Source organism: Paracoccidioides brasiliensis, assembly GCF_000150735.1.
Source record: "Paracoccidioides brasiliensis Pb18 unplaced genomic scaffold supercont2.3, whole genome shotgun sequence".
Classification (NCBI taxonomy): Eukaryota; Fungi; Ascomycota; class Eurotiomycetes; order Onygenales; family Ajellomycetaceae; genus Paracoccidioides; species Paracoccidioides brasiliensis.
Window position 1 is genome coordinate 456,324 of NW_011371360.1, and position 23,755 is coordinate 480,078.

General features: G+C 45.6%; 9 protein-coding genes across 9 annotated transcripts; 5 read left to right on the plus strand and 4 right to left on the minus strand.

Moving 5' to 3' along the window:
* Positions 1–535: 535 nt before the first annotated feature.
* On the plus strand, positions 536–3,041 carry PADG_02537 (uncharacterized protein; the record flags this gene model as incomplete). Its single annotated transcript, XM_010759725.1, has 2 exons — positions 536–1,544; positions 1,714–3,041. 2 exons carry the CDS (start codon positions 536–538, stop codon positions 3,039–3,041), a joined length of 2,337 nt encoding a protein of 778 aa, XP_010758027.1.
* Positions 3,042–6,203: 3,162 nt separating this feature from the next.
* On the plus strand, positions 6,204–8,699 carry PADG_02539 (uncharacterized protein; the record flags this gene model as incomplete). The annotated part of the gene is made up of 9 exons (XM_010759726.1): positions 6,204–6,414; positions 6,477–6,605; positions 6,702–6,793; positions 6,884–7,063; positions 7,144–7,236; positions 7,954–8,010; positions 8,139–8,207; positions 8,311–8,450; positions 8,510–8,699. 9 exons carry the CDS (start codon positions 6,204–6,206, stop codon positions 8,697–8,699), a joined length of 1,161 nt encoding a protein of 386 aa, XP_010758028.1.
* A 2,832-nt stretch (positions 8,700–11,531) lies between these two features.
* On the minus strand, positions 11,532–12,457 carry PADG_02541 (uncharacterized protein; the record flags this gene model as incomplete). The annotated part of the gene is made up of 2 exons (XM_010759727.1): positions 11,532–11,825; positions 12,365–12,457. The coding sequence occupies 2 exons, from the start codon at positions 12,455–12,457 to the stop codon at positions 11,532–11,534; spliced, it is 387 nt and encodes a 128-aa protein (XP_010758029.1).
* A 211-nt stretch (positions 12,458–12,668) lies between these two features.
* Positions 12,669–13,532, plus strand: PADG_02542 (uncharacterized protein; the record flags this gene model as incomplete). The annotated part of the gene is made up of 3 exons (XM_010760199.1): positions 12,669–12,763; positions 12,813–12,922; positions 13,000–13,532. 3 exons carry the CDS (start codon positions 12,669–12,671, stop codon positions 13,530–13,532), a joined length of 738 nt encoding a protein of 245 aa, XP_010758501.1.
* A 1,684-nt stretch (positions 13,533–15,216) lies between these two features.
* PADG_11443 (uncharacterized protein) lies at positions 15,217–15,531 on the plus strand (the record flags this gene model as incomplete). The annotated part of the gene is made up of 1 exon (XM_010760613.1): positions 15,217–15,531. The coding sequence occupies one exon, from the start codon at positions 15,217–15,219 to the stop codon at positions 15,529–15,531; it is 315 nt and encodes a 104-aa protein (XP_010758915.1).
* Positions 15,532–16,847: 1,316 nt separating this feature from the next.
* PADG_02543 (uncharacterized protein) lies at positions 16,848–17,469 on the minus strand (the record flags this gene model as incomplete). The annotated part of the gene is made up of 2 exons (XM_010760200.1): positions 16,848–17,363; positions 17,434–17,469. The coding sequence occupies 2 exons, from the start codon at positions 17,467–17,469 to the stop codon at positions 16,848–16,850; spliced, it is 552 nt and encodes a 183-aa protein (XP_010758502.1).
* A 1,114-nt stretch (positions 17,470–18,583) lies between these two features.
* PADG_02544 (uncharacterized protein) lies at positions 18,584–19,755 on the minus strand (the record flags this gene model as incomplete). The annotated part of the gene is made up of 3 exons (XM_010759728.1): positions 18,584–19,040; positions 19,118–19,340; positions 19,449–19,755. 3 exons carry the CDS (start codon positions 19,753–19,755, stop codon positions 18,584–18,586), a joined length of 987 nt encoding a protein of 328 aa, XP_010758030.1.
* A 1,108-nt stretch (positions 19,756–20,863) lies between these two features.
* PADG_02545 (uncharacterized protein) lies at positions 20,864–21,676 on the plus strand (the record flags this gene model as incomplete). Its single annotated transcript, XM_010760201.1, has 2 exons — positions 20,864–21,457; positions 21,566–21,676. 2 exons carry the CDS (start codon positions 20,864–20,866, stop codon positions 21,674–21,676), a joined length of 705 nt encoding a protein of 234 aa, XP_010758503.1.
* Positions 21,677–21,964: 288 nt separating this feature from the next.
* PADG_02546 (uncharacterized protein) lies at positions 21,965–23,702 on the minus strand (the record flags this gene model as incomplete). Its single annotated transcript, XM_010760202.1, has 3 exons — positions 21,965–22,174; positions 22,335–23,305; positions 23,375–23,702. The coding sequence occupies 3 exons, from the start codon at positions 23,700–23,702 to the stop codon at positions 21,965–21,967; spliced, it is 1,509 nt and encodes a 502-aa protein (XP_010758504.1).
* Between the last annotated feature and the right edge of the window lie 53 nt (positions 23,703–23,755).

Here is a 23,755-nt window from a genome sequence, read left to right on the forward strand (position 1 = left end):
CTCATCGTACAGTGGGGTGAGAAGTGGCCGACTTGCTTATGTGGCCGACTCGCTTATTGATTACGTTAGTTAACTATATTTGTGACAGGTCAATACCTGTACCCGTATTTGTAAATTTCAAACACAAACAGGTATCACAGCGCCTTTTTCTGGGTTGTTCTTCACAAAATTACATTTGGTTCACGTGTACTTCCACGTATGAAGCAGTACCGTTCCCCTAACACACCCAACCTGCGGGAATTTTTCAGGTGTACTGTCACCACGCGTGTATCGTCATCTTCGCCATTCCCCCTTTCGCGCCCTGCAACCAAGGACGAAGAACAACAAGAATCAAGAGCAACAAGATGCACAAGATGCACAGGATGCACCAAGAAGAACAGGCCATCCACAATCCAGCCCTGTTTCTGTAATCAGCCCTGTATTTTCTTATCCAGTCCAGTCGCCTACACCACACCACCCGCACTCCGCAGCGCACTTTCACCCCTGATGACCAGAAGGGGGCCATGACCGACCAGCGACCAATCTCGATCCCGCCATGGTCGCTCGCTCAGCGCCAACGTTGAGATTTTCCTCCGTGCGACACAAAGATCCATCACCCACATCCGATCCACAGAGCAAAATTTCCTCCTTCACCACCACCACTACCACCACCACCACAACACCCAATAATTCGTCAACCGTCACCACCCGGCGACATTCCATAATCCAACAACAGTTACAGCAGCAACAAGAACGACGACAACGCACTACCCTCATACAATCTAAGCTCCCGTTCGCCCCGCCCTCCTCCACCGGCGCTCTACAATCCCAATCCCACTCCCAACTCCAACAGAAACCCACCAAGACGACTCCGGCCTCCGACCGGCCCTTCAAAAAGGCAAAACTGGATGGTCGCCACTATGACCAGGCACCCATCACCAGGCCTGCAAAACTTCCCCTGCGCAGCAGGGATTCGCAGGGCCTTCTAGCACCCTCCGAACCATCCCTGGCTTCACGAACCCGCTCGTCCACTGGTCGCGCTACCACAACACCTGCGACCACCACAGCTCTCACTGCAACTACAACTACTGATAGACTTCCCACCATCGCTACTAATACCAAGTCCGCTGCCTCCACAACACCGGTTCCGCCCCGCCTTACTGCCTCCCCCGCATCCCCGTCGGCGGAAACTCGGACAACACGACAATCTGTGCATAGTCACCGTCACCTGCGCAACCGGCCCGTGGCGGTGAATGGAGATGTGGAGAATAAGGCTGCCGTGCCGACGCTCCGGGATACCATTGATAACAATAATAGTATCAATACCGGTGCCAATGCCAATGCCGAAGCCGAAGCCGATGATTTGGGAGCCCGGAATATGAGTAGTGGTATCGTCGATGGTGATGGGCTGCTGAAGAATAATGGGGTTTCTCCTTCCACCGCTGTTGTGAGCCGGGAGAAGAGATCGTTAAGATCCAATGATGGCGGTTCGAGGTCGAAGAGTGAATTGGCGATGTATTTTCAGAATTATGAGCAGATTGTTAGTTTGGAGCCGATTAAGCCTGGTGAGTTTTTTTATGGATTTACACCCCCTTTTCTTTGTTTCATGTATGTTTTATTTATATTATTTGCTGTTTCGCTTGGTGTGCTTTATCGGTCTTGCCTTGCATTCAATGTGTTGTGCACACAGCTGTCCACTCTTCTTTTTGTATTTCATATCTACCAGCTCTTTAGCCTTTGATTTATCCCGAATTTGCCATGAGCTAATCCTAGCAGAATTTCTTTGTGCAGACACACATATTTTCCTGATCGATGATCTCACTCAAGCCATCGTACTTGACCCTGAACCGACAAAATCCTCAGCGCCCAAATCTCGAGGGAAGCAGGTTCATAAGTATCTTAAAAATGGCTACACCTTGCAATCAGCAATGAACAACCCACTCCTCGAGCTCCATGACGCTCAAATACTAAACTTTCCCTCTCCATCAAATAATAGCAAAAAACCACCAAAAGATCCCCTGGATGACGATGTCTATTTTAAAGCCCATCGGAGGCTCGAACGGCAAGAAAAGCAACTTCGAAATATTGAACGGGAGAGGGCTCAGCATGAGAAAGTGCAGCTTGATCGGTTACTGGATGAGTTGCAGGGCCATGATTGGCTGCGAGTTATGGGTATCAGCGGAATCACGGAGACGGAGAAGAAGTTATATGAACCCAAACGAGCATACTTCATCAAAGAGGTGACGGCATTAATTGAGAAATTCAGAGTGTGGAAGGAGGAGGAGAAACGGAGGAAAATAGAAAGGGACCAGATCCTTGCAGAGGAGGATGAGGATGGATATAACGAAGAACACGAAACCGGTGACGAAGGTGAAGAGGAGGTAGAGGAAGAGGAAGAGGAAGAGGATACCAACCCCCCCTTCAACGATGGGGAGCTGGGACGATCCTCTCCACACTTTCAAACCTACGGTGAGCCCCCAGACATCAATGATGTCGATGCCTGGGCAGCCCACCAGCTCCATCAAGAAGCCATCTCAGCCTCCACCACCACAGCACGCTACCGCAATCTACGTCATCTTCATCCTCCTCCTCCTCCTCCTCCTCTTCCTCTTCCACACCCATCCACCGCCTCAAAAGCCCTCTCACCCTCCTCACCCACTCCCACCACCTCCTCCACCTCCACCTCCCCAACCTTCTCTACCTCCCACTATGCCCATACAGGCCACGATTCTGACCAAGTCCCCCAAACCCCTAGCCCAGCAACTACATTCACATCAACGGGACCCTCCCTCCTCCCACCATCCCAGCCGCAACCGCAACCGGAGGCAGAAGAACCCTTCACATCGTTCTATACGAAACGCTACCTGCGCGACGCCGCCGTTGGAAAAAGCAGACACGGCGGCCGCCGCTGGCGCACCAGGACAGCGACGGCGACGGCATTCGGCCAGCCGCTGCCGGAGATAGGAGAGCAGGAGTTCGAGTTGCCTGGTGATATTCTTACGGAGGAGGCTATTGAGGCGTGTCAGAGGAAGAAGAGGAGATTGAGGAGGGAGAGGGGGTAGGTTTTTGGTTTTGGTTTTCGGGCGGCGGTTGGAGGTGGTAATTGTGGGGAAGGGGGTTTGTATAGTCTTTTTTTTTTCATTCTTAAGGTGTTTGCAGGGTTATATTTACAAAAGTAACTGCGAGTGGGTTAACCTAAGCGTCTGTTTATTTTCTTCTTCTTCTTCTCTCTTCCTTTTAGCTTCATAACTGTTTGACTTCGATCATAGCATCTTGTTTGTTTGTATGTATGTATGTATGTATGTATGTACTGTACATATCTCCTTTCGTGCGTCGTTGTGGCTTTTACAGATGTATGTGGCGTTGGGGAGTTGTATTCCTTTCGATTTCTATTTCAGATGCTCTGATAAAGCTCTCTGCGATAGCGATTTGTGTTTCTTATGGGCTTTTGCTTTTTGTTTTTTATGCATTTCATACCATCTTTTCTTATTTCTTCGGTGTTACGGATACGTCGGCTTTCATACACATTAGCCTAGCATAACTATCCTCTTCTATATAAGATAAAAAATGGCATCATGTCCGGCAGACCAGGAACCCTGGTTTAAATGTGTAGCTAATATTAACATTGATAAAGAGGAGCAGTCAGGGGTAACTCGTTACCCCACGTCGAAGCTCAATTTGATACCCCAACCTCTCTCCCCTGGTCAACATTTTTTCCATCATCGGTCAACATCCATCCTCGCCTAACATCAGTTCGTTTGTTTTATGCTGCATCCACACGTCGTCCCAGTGATCCAGTTTAAGGATTCTGAGAAGTTAGAGAGCATGTTTTACCAGGGACACAACTACTCTCTCTCTACTGATGGATCACTGCGACGTCCTTCAGTGACGAGAATTACTGACGTTGAGGGACGGCGTCCAGCCTTTAACCGTTTCCATTTCCTGCACTTTGCGAATCATCACCCTGCTGATATACCCTGGTATGGGCACTTCAATCATCACAATCATCCCTATCATTGAACATACGGGGGGGGGGGGGATGATGCACACATACCATTCACTTCAGGTATCTGACCATGAATGATCAAACTGTGGCCCGTGAAGAACGTGGTAAAACCCCCAAATTCCCGCCCCATCCATGCTTCACCTAGTGCGGGATGTATATGATATTGCGTCTAGCACCGGAATCTGGGTGAATTCACCGCAAAGCTTATGAGGGATATATCTCCGACTGTGGGCTGGGTGCTGCCTCCTTTCTTTCTTTACTTTTCTTTTCCTCATCTGACCCGGCTTTTCGCTGCTGTTGCTATGCCGTATCTATCGAGAAGCCGGGTTGACTTCTTGCTGTAAATTATTGCTATCTTTATTTTTTGTGATACCTACACTCTATTCCCCACCTTTTGAAGAGGCGGAACTTAGAGAGGCTAAAGGATTATTATCGCTATGGCGCGTCCTACAAGGTGATAACTCGATTCTATCCGGATGTTAAGGATAGGCTACCATCACTTCTTAGTATTTTGATGTTAGTCCTACGCACCCCGTTTTCATTGTCGATATAAAGGATGAAATCATCAGAGAACAAGTCTTTTAGACATTGAAGTGAATCGGATAGACACTGAAGTCCGAACCTTGACATACCGTGGACTTTTGCAATACGTACTATGTATATTTGAAGTCCAATGGCTCAAGACAACTGCTTGTGAGTTCTTCTCTCCACACCTCATGTGGCAGATTTCTTGACCTTGTGGGTATAAATAAGCCTGTTGGTCTCCTTCCCTCTACAATCCCCTGCTACCTCACGTATGAGGACGAACTGAGTGAAATTCATACGGTCTGTTCTCAAAGCAACCCGGGATTAAACAATTCTCTTAAGTATTGCTGGCGATCCGCATGTGAGTATATCTCTCTATCTGAAACTCGGCGAACTCACCGTTGATGACTCACAGAGCAACAGAGGAGCAGATTGACCCGGCTCTCCTGACCAGCACAGACTTGGGCGGACTCAGAGTAGTTTACCGAGACTCTCAATGAGGACGACGTCGGAGCATTGGTGATTCTTCCTTTGTTGACTACTCTCCCCGCCATGTTGTTTATGGCTAATCCAGCAACAATCAACCAAGTCGGGCTCGCGCTCTCTGACCCTCACTAGCCGGGCTATTCGCTATCCCATCCAGGAGCACAGCTTACCCACTCTAAATAGCTTACACGGTTTTATGGGAGACCCACCTAATAAGGGAATTGGCGTCCAGAGTTGGACTTTTTATCCTTGTCGGGATTGGCCAAATGGCCCGGGTTGCGGAGGACATCGTTTAATCTTCCCCCCTGAAGAAGACCCATTTAATGCTCTTTTCCCAAGCAGCGATTCAACTCCCAAAAGAAATATTTTCAGAGTCTTGCCAATACATGCGCATCACGCCTGAGTTGGCTAATTCGCGATATTGTTAACGTTCGGATTCGTATGCTATCTCTACCCACAACATATCGGGTGTCAATCGAGATTACATGTTGTAGCTAAATGACTCGTTCTGGATGTAATAAACCACTACGCATACATTTGCTAGTTTGACACGGCGTAACCCATTTTCATACAGCTATTCCTGCGTGCTTATTCACGGGTTGCTGTTGCTTGAATGGAAGAGAAAAAAAAAAAAAAAGCGTACTCAATCGCAAAAAGGCAATGGTATTATTACAGATTCCATAAGTTCATGAAAGGTCATGAAGCTGCTTACATATTTAGGCCTTAAGGGTGCATGTCCCTTCGAACTCTGCAACTGCTGAGCCCATACAAAACCTCGGCCTCTCATCAGCGCAACAAAGCAAATTCCGGAATTGTCGAGGCCAGCTGTGCTGAAATGAGTGAGTTATACAGAAATCATCATCATGCAAATACCCATTCCTAACCCCAAATTGGCAATCTACTTTTAATCTATAAACAGAGACATTGTGTTTGCTCGCTGTTGGAAATCATTTATATTGAATTATTGTCAATTGAAACTTTTGCAGAAGAGAAATTGTGAGAGATGATGATGTTGTATGTTGTGGCATGTCCCTGTAAGTATTGGCTTTCCTACCGAAGCTTTGATGGCAAAATCCACAACTTGCTGTTGTGATGGGGGCTAATCTTGACTTTGTAGATTCCCACCTCCCCTGCCCTCTGACACGCGGGCCCTTCAAGTCATAACTTTTTTATGGTTTAACAGCTCGGCCGCGATCGCGGGGAGGACATGAGGAAATCGATGGAGTTAATCTGCGGCCTGAATGCCTCTCGTTTGGTGGAGAGGCGCACCAATGCGGTGCATGTTGGGCACGTTGGAAGCTCTGCTGCGGTTACCCGCCTTAGAGGGGAGGTTGAGTCAGACGTGGGCACCTCTGAGGCGGAGGTGGAGGAAGACGTGGAAGAGAGTGAGGAGGAGATTATGGGGAAGTCTGAGAAGGGTTTAGGGACAGTGGTCCCGACCCTGATTATGATGGCGATGGCGATGACGATGTGGAGATAGGAGAGACCCCTGTAACGGACAGCGAAGGGGAGGATAGCCTCCTTCTACGTGGAGAGAAGATGATGGAGAAGATGGTCGCGGGTCACGCCCTTGGCAGCGCTGAGGGGAGCACCTCGCTGGAGGACGATCGTGACAAGAAATTTTCAATGTGGCAGCCGTGGTCTTTATGAACTCGGGAGGAGTCATAACATCTCCCTGCCAGCAAAACAGACTGGCCCCTTCTAGTTTCGAGACATCCGCAGCGATTCACCCGGGGTGAGATTGAATCCATGAATGTGAAAGTTACCTTTCTAGAAATACGAGTGAAGAAGAAAGGAGTAACATTAGGGAAGCCTCTGCCCAAGTTTGAGAGTGAGCATTTTAAAATTAATGTATCTTTTATCAACTTTCTAAAGGAACATCATCAGCAGAATTACGAAAAGCAGACCTTATCGTCCATGAACCTCTCATCCGGACCAGACGCTACACAGTCAAATGACATGGCGGGATGCAATAGAGAAGATGTTTGTTGGAGGCGTAGTAATGAGGAAGTCCAGGGTTTTCCCCCTATTCGTACTGTTGCTGCCTTTAGCAAGAGGCTTTTCAAAGTTGGCTTTACAAGCAGGATGGAATACATCATTTTGAGAACTCGTTGATATTGTGATTCGACCCACCCGCTCGGCAACAGGCAATTTTACCGACAGTGCTCTCCGAATTCATTGATCCCAACGACACGTCTTCCATGCCTTCCACGCCCGCTACGATCAGTTCATCTGTCTCTGTAAATTTTTCCTTTCTTCATCAGACTTGAGGAGAACCCACCGCATCTGCTGTGTGGAAGACCTAGCTTTATTAATAACTGCCGTAAAGAATTTTGCATGGAATGTCATGCTCCAAGTTCCAATAAGTAAAAAGTTAACTGATTAGAACGTTGCTTTCTGTAGCAATCTGCACTTTGTCATACTATCGCGCAGCAAAAGCCAACCACCGCAAAACATCACTTATTGCTGGTTTCTTCCCTTTTCATCAGAGGCATTAAGGCGAAATTCCGACAACGAATCGTGAGAAAATAAGCCAGAGGCATCATCGGCTAGGAAGAACCCGGTTAACGATCACCTACCTAACTATAAAATATGGGCCCTCAGCCATAGGTCGAGTCTGTCTGGCTGGGTCAAGAAGAAATTTTGGCCTATTATCGACCCTAGCCAAGGTCATAATAATCCACACAATCAAATAATAGAATCTGAGCATGACGGAGACTTTAGTCAATACTTATTAAAACAACTTAAACTTGACGACAGAGAATTCGGGAAACGAAAAGGTTTCATTTCTTTCTAGTGGTGCTGAAGAGTATCCGACGGAACAGATATAAACATAATAGAAGTTTAGACATGATATTAATCAGTCTTGATCATCGTGTACATTTGAGCACATTGTTTGTCCTCCGAATATATAGCTCCCGCTGTGTTCGTGTGGGATTTAACCACTGGGCTAAAAGGATTATAACCCATCAGGGAGAGCGATATTGAAGCTTGACTATTTAGGCCAGCTCACCGTTCGCTAAGCATCAGACGTTTCTAGTTTATTGTGAAGTTGCAAAATTCCACAACGACTGTTCATCGTCCGTCTCCTGGACTTCAGATGTTATAAAAGCCTGGATATGCGTTGATTGATTGCTTCTAGGGGTGGTTCTTGTCGTTCTTCCAGGAGACCATGCTTGGTTCGTCATCACTGTCGTTGAATTTTATATCAGTAACCACTATCACCATGATCAACCTCAAAAACAATGGGAATATCGGCAATGAAATATACTAACAGCATACCTATTCCTGGTAATCCTTGTTTCGAGATATAGGAAAATCAGCTAATATCACGAGCCGTGGATAAGAGAGTGGAACAAGTGGTGCGGACAGGTAAGGAAATAGAGGCAGAACTTGGCTCTCCCAACGATGGTTGCCCTTGGACGATGCTGAACAACCCACCTGACGGCCTACAGTAAGTTAATAAAAAAGCGACTCTGAAAAAAATAAGAATAAAATCTAACTGATGAATAGCCAAGATTTGAAACACCATTCGTCAAATGACAGGAATGAAAGTCCAACCGCTCAGTTGCTACGAACAGGCCTCCTTCTAGCACCCCACCAGGTTTTATATCCAGGACCCCGCACGAAGCGGAGAGGAACCTCTGAGACTGCAGGGAGTTCTATTTCGCTGTCACGCGGCATCTCGACGGCACCAGCATGAGCAGAAACGTGTGAAATAATGAAGAGAAATTTACCGCCTGGCCCGCCGTCCATCGACACAGAATTCAAGGTGGACTGAGAGATAAGTGAAAAAAGGGTCAAAAGGCGCGCAAGCTGCATGCAATGACACTAGTTCGCGCAGGAGAGGGAGGAATCTCCTATCTAGTTACAAGGGCCCTGAAAATTACTCGAGTCATCTCACCTCTGCAAGGGCATAGGCACCGAGCATATCCAGGTCAACATTATTTCTGACAACATGAACTCTGATTTAGATAGAAACGGAAATCTTGATATTTCCTTAGGAATCTAAGATGCAACAAGGGCTTGAGGGAATCGTCAAAATTAACCTTCGGGTCTAATTAGTTGACTACCTTGCCGCACAAAAAGAGTTTCCAAAGTTTCGAGGGGCTGTCTTGTCTCACTCTGAGTTGTTCAGGCTGTTTGGGCACTTTAGCCATGGCCCATTTATCCTTCCAGTCACCCGTCTCAGCAGAGATTGGCATATGTGGTAGGGAGTATTTCCTTTGCAGTTGAAGATGGGCACTTGTTGTGTTACTCATGCTTGTTGCTATTTCTGCACAGAGAAGATTGCCTGTTTTAATGTGGAGCAGTTATTGTCTTCACAACCCTGCATATCTCAGGATCTGTGGCCTGGAAATAGAGGTCCTCTAAGTTACCGAACGAAACCAAGTGACAGGCTACTGATATGGACTTAACTTCTGATCATACCCAAATCCATGCCGGCGAGGCATTCATGTCACTAAGGACCGCTCGGGCCAAAAACAGCATGATGTCGAATCTTACCCTTTAATCATGAGCGCTAGGTAATCGTCGTAAGGGACCTGATCATATTTCCTACGTCACGAGTCGAAATCAATCGGGCGTATTATACCGCTAGCGTATATGCTCTTAAAAAAAAAAAAAGAAAAAGAAAAAGAAAAGAAAAGAAATCATCGTTCGTGATCCACGAACGCTACAGTCAGTCATTCTTCTTCATCCAAATGGTCGTGCTACAGCACGCGCAAGGATTCCATCATCGACTGTACTTTGGGGGTTAATGCGCAATCTTTCGTTAAATATGTTAAAGGAAGCTTCAACCTCTGCTGTTAACAACAATGCATAGTAGACCTAAAAAGGGAAATTTTCGATAATCATCACGCCTTGGGCTGCTCCATTTTAACGAACCGGTATTCCAATCTGGGCTAAGAAGATCGTCTTCTGGCAGCTGCATTGAGAACCCTTGGATACCTCACAACTCTCGCATTTTCATGTATGCCTAGGAAAGTATATTGCAAACATATGTTGAGGTCGTGCATATTACGTTAACTCCGCCAGTTGATAATCTACCGGGCGTGCAGAGTCCACAACACACCATAGTTTCTCAAACTCAACAAAGGAAGTTAGTTACGAACTGATTTGCTGAAAGAGATCCTGGCCGATCAAAAACACAGTGTGGTGGTATTGAGGCAACCCCAGAACCGAGTTTCAGCACAGTTTCACACCGCTTCTTTTGGACTCACAAATTTGGATCAAGGCCAGTTCGGAGTTGGCGATCGTTCTAAGGAGCATGGAGAACGCCATCAAACGTTTTCACTGACCAGACACTAAAAAGCACGCTAAGAAAGCCACATTATTCATTGGTTTGGAATATCGAGTCAACTTTTGTATGATGCTGCAGTGATGATGCAATTTCTATTAGTTAGAATGCGAGTTTCGGCATGTACATCTATCTGACTCCTTGAACAACGCGGGATTCCAAGGTTCAGAAGCGGGATAGCCGCGTAGCGAAACTAAAGTCACGTATTGGCGCTAATTTTTTGCTTCTATTGGCCAAACGTGTTCTTTGATCCGTCTCTACCACGTGGGAGCAGAACTTTAATTTTGTTAGAGAACATTTCTATTGGACAAACCTTATTATTGTGCTCCGTAATGTTTGGTTTCAAAGGTTCGGAGATGGCCCTGGGAGTAGATAATTAGTTCTCACACGCATCGACTTTGCGAAGCAGAGAAAACAGAAGGCAAATTCCTCATGCTATCAGCCCTACAGATAGTTTGCCTTGGTTTTATATAATTTCTATTTTTGGCTCCGCTGATGTTGTCATAAGGAGCAAACCAGTCCTCATTCAAGATTTTGCATACGTCCTTCACCATCTTTCACCATACTGATTCACCATCTGTTGGATCGATTTGAGTTCTGTAACCTATCTAGTCTTGGGGAAGTAAGCATCCAAAAAACACGTTTTAATTGAAAGTGCTAGAGAAGTCAGGCACTGGCTGCAAATCCTAGTAAATAATGGGCAGAGGCATAGTTAATCTGCAATAAGCATACGGACTGGCACATATTAAAATATCGACACATTTGGGTTGGATGCTGCGGTTGAAGAAGGCAGCCATGTTGACCAGATAGCTGTATTCAAGTAACGTATGTACAGTCCATACATATATATACATACATATACACACACATCACTACCTTAGTTGCCTTGTCCGACCAAGTCTCCAAACCAAGTCTCCAACCAGTGTTCTTAAAATTAGGACTTTCTTCGTCGGTTTCCTTCGCGAGACTAGTCAGAACTTTATATTCCTTCTGAAGGTTCAATGGACTGGGTCCCGGTTTGCCTTTCTGTACCTGCGTGGGGTGTCAGTTTAAAGCATCCAAGGGTAATCCGTGTCTGGTAGCTAAATCCAGGAACAGGTTGCATTGAATGAGGCTGAGAATTGAGAAACAAGTAGAGTTAAATAAGAATATGAAAAGTAGAAGTGAGAGTAAAAGGGGTGCACTCCCATGAAGGAGTGAATAAATATTGCTGGTTAAAACTGGAAATTTATTTTTCTAGAGAATGATGAGATCTGGGTGAAAAATATCTCCCTTCATGAGCCAAGACGCTTCATGAAATGATTGATAAATGCGGGGATAACCCTGACTACCTGAGGTAAGCGTATCTCCATCCATTGTGCATTGTTGAGGATGGGAATCACAAGAGCCCACAAGTCTTCTGAGGTGCTTCTGTGGTTGCGAGATTTCTTTCCCCTGGAATATAATAACCCATTGTATTGCTCTGTTCACATTTCTCCATTGGCATGGGCTTCCGATCAGCGATGCAGAAAAGCGAGTAAAACTAGAGAGCTGAGAAGAGATGGTAGTGAATAAATAAAATATAAAATAAAATATAAAATAAAATATAAATAAAAATAAAACCAAAACCAAAAACAAAACCAAAGTAAAAATGAAGTGAAAAGAAAAAACTGATGGTGAAACGAATCTAAGCCACAATTTCCAGGGAAATACCCTGTAGCTGCCCGTAAATTAGGAACAGTTTGACCGCGTCGACAAGCAGCCATCACCAATCATTCCATGTGATAACAGCCGGTGCTTCCCTCAATGCTAGAACTGGGCGTGATATCTGACCCCACGCGACTTTTCAAGGCGACCTAAAATTTCGCTGGACTGCCAGCAGACGGAATGGAAGTGAAAGAGTCTATTGAATAGCAGGAGGGTGGGATATCAAATGTAGACACCAGAAAGTAATTTTGGCACTGGCAGAAGGTAAGCCAAGGCCAACAAATGAGTCGACGTGGGCCGAATTTTTACCAATGGTTAGACACAGGGATCCTTTCTTCTACGTATCGTATCCATAACATGAAACACCAGAGTCACAGCGGAACTTGTTGCCTTTCCTCGTCCCGAAGGTTTGCAAGAAGAAGCAGCCAGGTGATTTGCCTCACTTTATGCACCGATATTAAACGTACCCCTTCCATGATGAGATTAGGCGAGGGTCCTCAATAACTACCCAACCGATCACTGTTCTTCATGGATATAACGAGACTAATTCATGTTTATAAAAAGAACAAGGTCGCACACCTGAAAGCTGGCTTCCCCGACGAGTGTCTTCATAACCGCAATTGATCCTGTTTGTTCTCGCACTTCCTTTTAAGTATTAGAAGTTCCATTTGCCCAGACACACACACTATGCCGCAAGACAGGGAAAGCCCTGGAGGTTCGTCTAGAAGTCCAGGGGTCAGGTCAAGCGTTGGAGAGACCTACGATATCACGGAGCGTCAAAGGTTGGCTAACCAGCGGAGCGTAGCGTGGAACATGCTAATACTCTCCTAGCAGCCCAATTTCTGAAGACAACCATAATGAGGATTTTTTGATCGGACTTGATGTTCGAAACGAACAGGATTTATTTGGAACGGGGGCACCAAACGAGATTCGAGTTAACTGTATGTTTATACATCGAAATTTAATCTGTTCCGCCAATATTCCAAACGTCCATCAAGATTCTAACTTTATCTAGTAGGTGGAATCTTTGCGCGCAACGCTAGAGCGCTTTACCAGGCTGATGGATCTTTGGAACTGTCTCCGGGTAGTGAGGACAGTTCCCAGGAAGGGTGGAGGAATGAGCTGACGACAACCCATCGTGCTAGCGCAGCTCAATGGGCAGCATCCAACAACGATTACAGAGGTAGGCCCACGGCCCCCAGAACATTCCTGCCTGGGGACTTTCAACATTCGCGCCGACGTGACAGTTGGCGGCGAGGGTCAGGGGATGCCTGGAACAGCGCTGCGAACGGTCCCTATCACTTGAGTCAACGGAGGAACAGACGGAATAGCCAAGTGAACGGTATGTATCACTCAAACGAGCGTCCCAGTCCCAATGAACTCCAGCTTGATGCATCCCAAAATGCTCCCGGATCTGTGGGGTGGCAGCAGGGATCGGCGAACACACGAAGCAGCCAGGGGAACGGAAACGAACAATTTCCCAGCCTTACGACCAATGTCGGTGCCAGCGACCAGAATCCCAACGATGATTATTTGGAACCAAGCAACTAAATGGTTGTCAATGCGGCATGTCCCGGGGATAAAGTTGGGCGCATATGCAGGCACCCCCCATTGTCACCCGTGAGCCAATGTTAATCACAGATAGTTTGAGAAATGGATTATTGGCTTCTTTCACTTCTACAACTATTCAGGGGTAGATCGATCTGTTGTGTTGCAATTATTATTATTATTATTATTATTATTATTATTATTATTATTATTATTATTATTATTATTATTATTATTATTATTATTATTATTATTATTATTATTATTATTTAATTAACAGAAAATAGAAGTGGAATTTTGATGCATCTTATAACGGCTCCACACTTACCAGCAAAACAGAGGTTTCGGACCTCCATTTTCATAAAAGATAATAAACACCAAAATCCTGTCTTGTTACTCATGAAAATCTGCCAACATGAGACAGTTTTTGCGCAGCCAGGAAAATAAATCTGTGTGGCTGCATTTTAGCACGCGAATTTAGCGGTGCAGCACTTCCTGACAGACATTGATGCTCAATGGTCGTTGGTCCAATAATGCCATGATCGTTGCAGAATCATGGGTGATAAAATTCAAATTAAATGGGAGCTCTGGCAAGCTCTGGCAAGTTGTCAAAGCTGCTGTGCTGCTAGGATCTTCGCAGGAACGTGTTGCTGGAGCCAAAAGTGTATAAATGTACGTGGTCTTGTGGGATGCAACCTCACTATTGGGACCGCTGGGCGTGGATATCAGCTCACCATACACAGCCATTTGACGTTGTTTCTTTGCTCTTTTTATTTTTTCCAACTTTCCTTTTGTTTCCTCTTGTTCCCTTTCACACGCTACTGCACTGCCTGTTTCGGGAACAGATTCTCAAAAGACTGACCTCATTCGGTGAATCTACCTACAAGTATCGGCCATAACAAGGCCTATCTTGGTTGTGCATGCATAAGTAAAATGGCCCCAAGTAAAATAGATTCCCAGTAAAAAAGTGAGATAAAAAAAAAAAAAAAAAAAAGAGGAGAGGAGAGAAAGAAAGAAAATATGAAAGGAAAAGTCCAGTAAAGTTGCTGTGCTGCTATGGGAGTGGAAACCGCCCTAGAAATCCATCCCTAGAGAAAATCCCTGCGAGAAATTGTATGATTTTGATATTTAATTTTTCCATTCTCAGCAACAGGAAGGGTGGCATTATTCGACGTATGGACGCATCAAAGTGAGTCAGTAAGTTGGAGTTAGGTTGTTCGTGCTCTCTAGGGCTAACGTCTTGAGCCGATTAACGAAGATGATTTTTGTTTTGTTTCCCAAATATGTGCCATTTCAACCCTGCTGAAGACGTAGCATCGATTGTAATTGCCGTGTGTTTGAAGGCGCGGAAACCCTGTACGTTAATCAGGGACAGAATTCTTCGAATCTCAACAGGTGTTCACCGGCTCAAACTATACAGAAGGGTGATGTTTTGAGTATTTCAAGAGGAATAATTGATAGTGTCGAAGGCTTGAATCAAAGATAATTCAGGAAAAAAAAAATTCAACGACCGGGGCAGCAATCAAACATCGTATAAAATCCGTCATCATCCTTCCATCGCCGGTTAATCCCTCAGTGCCTGGAGAATAACATAACTGAGAGACACTAGACTTGTAGATAATGAGACAAACCCCCAGAGAGTCCCACTTGCAAGATATGTTATTGCTACCAGCTGAGGATCCATAGCATGAAACAACGACAACGAGCGTCAGTTAGTGACAAGAAGAGCACGGAAGGCCACTCGCGGGGATCGGATCAAGGAGACAAAGTGGCTCAATGGCTCGACGGAATCGATTCTCGCAACGCCGTCTCTTTTCAAACACTGCTGTATATAAAGAAAAAGAGTTGCAAGTTGAAAATGCTTGAAGATCAATGCCGTGAAGCGGATTCAGTAATGAAGAATGACGCATCTACTCAGATAATAGTCATGGGGTTCTCTGTCGATGAGGATTCGAATACAGCAACGTCAACATTGTCCCATTACCATCAAATCGACTACTAAAATATAACTCCCTAATACTGTGCTGCCAGTTTAACAAGAGGATTTTTGAAAATCTCAATTTGTCTTCCACTTTCAAATTGTTGAACCAAGCTTTTCCATCCTTCGTGCACGATTGGAAATCACGTAGTGGACGGATACAACGATGTTAGCCGCGTTTTTACACCCCGGGCGTGTATTCATTTCAGCTGCTTGCTGTCGAATCCAAGTCCTCTAGATGCTAACAGACTAGAAAATGGTTATCAATTTCGGCATTGGGCATTTTCAGTACATGACGGGGTCTCTTAATCTCTCAGATAACTCGTGTACACCACTATTCCCACACTGGCTCCGGGCACGATTGTCCAACAGGTGCCAGAGCTTGCAATTGGGACCACAGGTCTTTCTGCGCGAGCAACCCACATCATGTCACTGTTTTGTGACAGAACAAAGCCAGGCCCAGCCCAATGATTGATTCTCTAATCAGAGTTATATTCTGTCTTCATCAAAAAGCACCCAGAAACATATTTTGAAAATGCTGTATAGCAGTCGCTTCCGTCAACAAACCAGCGACCGTAGCTTGTGGACAAACCCGATACGCTCATTATCCGCCCCCGCATGAAATTAATCATCCATATGCAGCATCTACATTCGGATATTCCTCGTTGCTGTCCACCAATCCCTTCTGCGCCAAGATTCCAAGTTTGCTCACGGCTCACGGACGGTCCGATGATCAAATGTTTAGATCGGTACACGAAATAGCCATATTTGAACTGGCATCGATAAATTGAGCCTTCACGGACAAGGAGTGTGGAGATCGAACCTCCTGCAGTTGTTTCCTAGGCCAATCACTCAACTAAGCTTCGGTATAAGCTCAATATTTCCATATACTAAGCAAAACTGTCAGCAGTCTTCCATAATAAGCTAATGATGCAGCTTCAAGCCAACCCAAAACATCAGGGAGAAGATTAAATGTTCGTCCTCGCCAGATACCAATCCATTGCCCCAACTTCGACCCAGGAAGAGAGAGAAGGGGGACATGAGATGAATCTGGCATACGACTAAGGATGACGATACGAATATTTCATCATTGGTTTTGATATTCACAACGGAAGGTGTACACATACATACGTACTAGGAGCAAGCCAGCACAGCATAAAATCCGACACCCACCGTCCAGAGGCGTAACCCAACTGGGGGATTGACGCTTCAAAAGAGACTTTGGCATCATCGTTGACGGCGTAACCCAACTGGGGATTGACGCTTCAAAAGACACTTTGGTACTTGGCATCATCGTTGACGGCATATCCCATCCCCGAACGATTTACCTATGACAGGATCTAATCATCATAGCTGACCAGGCGCCGACTGAAAGGATTTGCACTGAGAGAGAGGGGTTTTGGAGTATTTGCAGCTTCCACCGCCCGGACTCCAGACTCAAGGGAGCTTTGGACACTCTTGTTGGAATACTGAATAGTTCTTTGTGTTATCTTTCTGTCCATAGTATTATGTTCTTCCTCATCGTATTCCATTGCCTGATGATCTTGCGAACTCCGGCTTTTCCCCTGCCTTTTTAAACGCGTGGTATCATCGCTCTTTTCATCGACTTGAAATTCAACTTCAGCATCCCCCTTATCAGCTATTTCTTTTAATCTCTTCTCGCGCTGCAGCCTCTGGATTTCGCTGTATCGAAAGATCTCAACTTGCTGGTCCGTAAGGGTCCGTTTGGTGCCATCCGCATAGTATCCCAAGTCATCCTCGTCGAACTGTTCATCAATCCCTGTAAGCATCAGGGAATAATCCGGGTCATTGCTCCTTCCAGGGAAATGACGCGCATGAAATTCCTGGAGGTCATTCTGTTGCGTGTCAATTGTTAGCTTAAGATGTAAGTGGGTTAACTATGCTGGGGCTGGATGGCATGCTAACCGTGGTAATAGACGGAAATTGTGATTGAAGTGCCATTGCAAAAAACACTTCCAATGCCAAAGTCCTTCAGGGTGGTCTTTTCAAAGGCGATTGATTAGACCTGGTAGGGATATCTCAAATTCAATTGCTGTTGGGACAGAATGGAAGTGTGGTTTTGCGAGACTTTGCAAAGGCGGTCAAAATATGCGGGCACTTGAGCTTCTAGCCAAAACTTTAATCGAACTCAAAATAACTTAAGTGCACCAGATATCATTTTCTCGAGTTTCAGATGCACACCATGTGAATGCAGACCTTTTCCACCAAAATAATAACATTTAGAAACGGATAGCTAGGCCCAAGCAGGAGGGAGGATGTGGGTGTTCTTGCGAATTCCCAGGTACAGCTGTCCTTGTGTGATATAAGAGGGAGATCCACCGCTTTTATAAAGGTTCTACGAAGGTTTAGATCAGCCTGCGGCCCATCTGCCAATGTATGCCTGCAGGCATGCGTCGGCTTAGTAGGTCTAACGGGTTCAGTTCTAAATGGCCGATTCAATATGCCATGATCTCAGAGGCGCAAGGCGACCGACACGAAAAATTGCGTCTGTCAATCATTCCACTATGACTCTATTTACCTGAAGAAGTGTCCAAAAGGAAAAACTCCCGGTCCTGCTCTTGATATGACTGGCTACTCGATCGTGAATAAAGAAAACCATATTTCCGGTTGACGATCGTCTTGAAACCATCCAAATGATGTCAAAATTCCCCTGGGCTTAAAATAAATCTCAAAAGTGTAAGCCCAGGGCGTTCACTCTGCCATACACCACAAATGCATCTCTATTCAACCTCCACCCTCAACACCAGGGTTAGGGGAAGTGGTCATGGTTTATTTCATAAATCACGCCAAAGGTTTTTCGGGCCGAGATTTAAAACCACGTTTCAACTGTACGCCAATCCACAGAGCTAAAAGCTCCTAGATCCAGACGTTACAGAGTAAGAATGGGGACGTCTGTAGTTGCTAGCAAGGCTCCTAGCCTCCACCCAGTCAGAACTCATGCTGTCATAGACATCCTTCTCATCCATACCCAAATTTCCAAACATATCACATTCCTGCTAGTTCAGCAACCAATCAAGTTGGATTCGCCCGCTTAAATATCATATATGCATAAGTTTTACAAGCCACAGAACCCATTTTCATCGAGAATCAGCGTTGGAAGTTCCAAATTGTGAACTCTATTCCCAATTTTGACCTTCACACTGTGGAAAAGGATTTCGATTTCCTTGAGCTTTCCAAGTTCTACGGAAGCAACCCGCTGCTTATCCTCCACTGATGGTTCTGTCAAACTCCACGCGATAGATATATGGAAGTAGTCAGAAAAGTCCTCGACAGGGTCGGAAGTTGCTGGTTGGGCCCCGGGTTTCTTGCTATACCGTCTCCTGCCGGGCGTATTTGCAGAGTCTGGGCTTTGATACAGCGGAGGTTGGTGGAAAGCAGCAACACTCTGATTCGATATCAGCAGCAAGCGATTCAGCTCGTTGAGTGCTGGTTTTACAACCCGTAAAACGAGGAACCACCGCGTTCTCTCAAAATTAGAGACCCAGTCTAACCCAGCCGCTGACACGCGAAACCTGACGATTTCGTTAGATCGTTCTATTGAGGGGTAGTATTCATCTTTGTCAGAAGTATGGCAATGAATAGCACTTACGGACGAATATCAGAGTCACGTATGGCATCATTTAGCATGTCTATAAACGGCTGTCTGTCATCCGTCACAAGCGCAACGGGGCGCGAAAGGCTAATGTGCAGCGGCATTTGGGCACCCAGATCGCTAAACAGCAGGCTATGGATTTCCAATCCATTTTGAAGTTTATGTCCAGACCGAGAAATTATGTCTTCTAAAGTGGAGACCTCTGGAGCCGCGGGGTACCCTCCAACAAGGGCAAAATCAGCCGACGGTGGCCCAATATGCACGCAATCAGATTTTTTTCAGCGGAGGACTGGTCGAAAGAGGATATATGAAATGGCAAAATACTTACACTCGAGATATATATGGGTGGGCCAGTTGCCAACAACATGCGGAATTATACGTTTGCGCCCGTCATGGAGACTGGGGTCGTCCTGGACGCTAACGCGCGAATTGGTTGCATAGAGATCGAGGAACTCAGCGGGTAATGGAGGTAAAACAGAATTCCCACTTCTCCCATCACCTTTCTTCTTCTTATTATTATTATTTCCGCTATCTGTTTGCTGTCGCTTCAGCAGACGAACGGGAGTTGTCACTGGCTGAGCTTTTGTTTGTGGGTTCTCGTCCGATTCTGAATCGGAATACTGAACTAGATCCATGGCAAATCAATTTGCTGCATGCATGCATTTCCCAGTTAGGTATTGTCCTTTATCGTTGGTTGCGTCGCAGGGGTTATCAGCAGTGTTAATATGCTTGACTGGAGAGCAGCCTTTTGGATGGTTGTTGATGGTCCAATCACGTGATTTGGATTGAGTTTCGAGAATTTCAATTCCTGCAACAATACACGGCCACTTTGCCAATTCGTTCTCATTCTTCCATTGCTATAACCATTTGCGATCCGATTGACTTTCGACCTTATAACAGTATGTTGCCACCATTCTCTTTATCCAAATAGGGCTCAAGATTTGGCTAACTTACACCTCTAATTAAGGCTGAGAAAAGCAATTTCTTCCGATCCAACTCTGCCAGCATGTGAACTCATTGGGAAAATTCTGCTGAGCACAGCACATGCAACGGTTTCTGTCGGCTAAAGACAGAAGCTCCATGCTGAGCATAGCGCTGGGGGACTGAATCCGATCTAGGACTTTACGATCTGGGATTTATCTTCATCTGCTAGGATCTGGTTTCTCTATCGGCTCGTTCGAAGCACCTCTTTGCAGGAGGTCAGGTGACCAAATTTTATATTTTGCCCCACAGTTATTTACCCACTACCCGCAGCCGTCAGCCCGTAGCTTGCCAGAACTGAGGGAACACGGGCAGGGCTTTGCAGACCTTGGTGACAAATCCATGGCGTCAATCCGGATCCATCAGCCAAACCTTCTGCTGATGTTATTGGCCGCAGCAGCCCGACTGACGTTTACATGTGGACCCTCTGGATCATCTGGACTCTACAGACAGAGCTAATATTTTCTATGAAAAGCTTAACCTCCAACTTTGATTGATGGGGATTAAAAATAGCAAAGGAGTACAATACACGGTGTAGTTTTAACCCATAACTACTTGCTGTTTATTTGTTGTGATCTCTATCCACCACCTCTTTCACCAGGGCTTTGTTGATTCCTTCGTCTTGAGCAATGCACAAATGTTAGCAACCTATTTAAATTCTAGCGTTTAAACCAGAGCAAACCGAAAATAAGATTTCCATACAATTCCCATACAATACTATTTCCATCTATACATCGAATCCGTAAATCAAACATTCAAACAATGCCGTCTTCATCCTTGAGCATCTCAGAACGAACCAGAATCAGCAGCCACAGGCATTCCACCAACTCCATACCCTCTCCATATGCTACCTTCTCCAGTCCTCCTCCATATTCTGCCATATACACATCTTCACCATCCCCTCCTCACTCATCAAGCCCTCAAAACCCCGAAACTGACCACACTACAATGACCCAATTATCGCAATCGCAGCAGGCGAAAGTCCACCGGCGACACTACCGGTACAGCACAGGTGTGCAATTGGACATCATTGATCGTCTTGATAACATAGGTCTCTTCTGCTATCATCATGAAGGCCCTTATGATGCCGCCAGCCGTGCGAAAAACTCACATCCCTGCTCATCAAAACTCCACAGCAGGAACCCCATCGATGCCCTGCAAACCTCTATCGAGGAAGCTCTCAAAGCTACCCCGCCTGACAAAATTGCCGATTGCATCCGGAACCACAGGCCGCTGGATGGAGTAGCCTATTACGCGCCTGGAACGACGGATCCAAATGGCCATAAGTATGACTATGAGGAGGGCTGGAATATGATGACTGAGGACACTGGCAATTTTAAGAGGTGGCCGGGGATGGTAAGTTTTGGGGTTTTTTTTTTTTTAAAAAAAAAAAAAAAAAAAAAAAAAAACAATAAGATTTATCAAATTTGATATTTTGGTTGCTGATGGTTTTATTATCTCTAGAAATTCCGTGATGAGGATTTCAAGAATGATCCTGGATATATGGCTCTTATAAATAAGCCGAGACGGAAACTGTGGTCATTTCGTCGTCGTAAACAGAAGCAGAAGCCGTAGAGCTTGGGACGCCATCCATTTTACTTTAATCTTCTTATAAACCTTACAGTCACGCTACATATATTGGGTATTCTGAGGAAGAAGGGAATAATGAATATGATTATGGCTTTAGCATAGCAGCATGGCAGCATGAAAATAGTGATCATGATTCTTTAAAAGGTTGATTTGTAATATAAAAGTTACATGAAGAGATTCTCTAATTAATAATGTTATTAAATATAAATCAACACACACACTCTCTCTCTACATATGTAAATCCATTCCCTAATATCAATTTATACAAAATCTTCAGGTCGTAGTCATGACGCTAGCATTTTTATACCAATTCAACAGCGGGTTCTCGCCGCTGCGCGTCTCTGTGTCCTCGACATATGCCCAGCGTTCGAGGAAATCAGCGTGACTGGATACCTGCGTCAATTTACCGGTGATGGCTCGGTAGACGTCTTCCATCAGGTTAAAGTCTGTGGGGAAGAAGATGTCGAAGTAGCCTTGGTGGACCTGTAAATGAGGGGTGTTAGTTTTTCAAAAAAAAAAAAAATTCCTTTAATATGTTTTATTTCGAATGCAAATTATATCCCATGGTGAGGGGAAGCGATAGGGGGTTATGGGAAGGGTAGAATCTAGGGGTAGGTTAAGATAGGGAAAGGGATAATCGTACAAATGGAGTGGAAACCGGAACGGTGGTACGCTGATATCGTGTTTGAACGACAGGGGCATTGTAGCCCGGCACTGCGTCGGGAAGGCTATTGAAGTCACTGGTAACGAGTCGGTGGGCGGGGAAGTAATCATGCAAGATATCGAAGAACTGCATTAGGCGAGTAGGTATGTATTCTGGTAACGTCATGTTCGGTGCAAATGGGAGGGCAGCTTGAATCTTTCTGGCAAGCGGGGAGCGAAGGGGCGTAGAGAATGGTCGTCGTGCAGCAGCTTTACGGACTCGAAGGTATCTCGAAGCTATTAGGTCGAGATATGGGATATAATATTCGTAAAATTCACCGTCTGGGTCGATGAGCACGCAACCCTGTCTTGGTTGTCCAGTTTCTAGATCGTAACGGATTGCGTCGTGGCTGAAGTTATCGAACACCTCGAGCGCAAGGAAGAAACAGGGTGAATGGACATAGGTATTCCAGTCGAATATGGACTGGTTTATGATTTCCGCATGGCCCCTGTGGCCGCTGCTGTGTATAGAGTTTTTCAGATTCTTCTGTTGCAGTTTCGCAAGTGAGGGAGAAATCTCGATGATTTTGAATTTGGTGCGTTGATAGACCTCTAGATCCACGTCTCGTATATAATCCAATACGTTCAGCATCAGAGTCCCGTTTCCGGCTCCCATCTCATATATTATCAGGTCGTGGTAGGGAAACAGAGTCAACTTGTAGTTTGTCACAAGATATCGGGCAATTGCTTCCCCATAGTACGGCCGAAATAGCTCTGTCGGTGTGTGCCATAGTTGACGACTCTCATCATATTTCACCGCATCCAACTTGTCCTCAAACTCCTTGTATCGCTGGCCTAACAATCGGTTGAATTCGGGCCCGTCAGCCATACTGTTGAAATCAAACGGCTCGCCCGGATTGAAAATGGTCGCGTGCTTTGAAAAGTAGCCATAATTGGGATTATACAAACTATCTAAAAGCCGGAAACGAGGATATTAGTCCATTAAAATTGCAGCAAAACGAGCCCACTCTATTCAATTACCCTCGATAAAGTCCCTAGCCAGCATCTTCACACGCCTTGGTCGATGATGTCGTGACTGTAAATCTGTGGATGTTACCATCGGATACTCCTGCAACTCCTTGGACATGTCTCTTGGGAAATCATCTGTCCTGTGTTTCCAGAAGGTAGGGTCTTCCAGTGTTCGTCGTTTGAGGGTCGGTTTAGTGGCATAGGAGCGGCATTGTTGATGCGTTCGGGAACGAGCCTGAATTGGGTTGCTGGAGCGCATACAAACATGCGCATGGCGGATCCGGCACCCTTTATGCCGAAATAGCTGCCGGAAAATATGTGCGACAACAGGCGAATCCATAGCGTAGGCAGCCCAAGGGAAGTGGGAGAGCCAGAGTACCGAGAGGCGAAGAA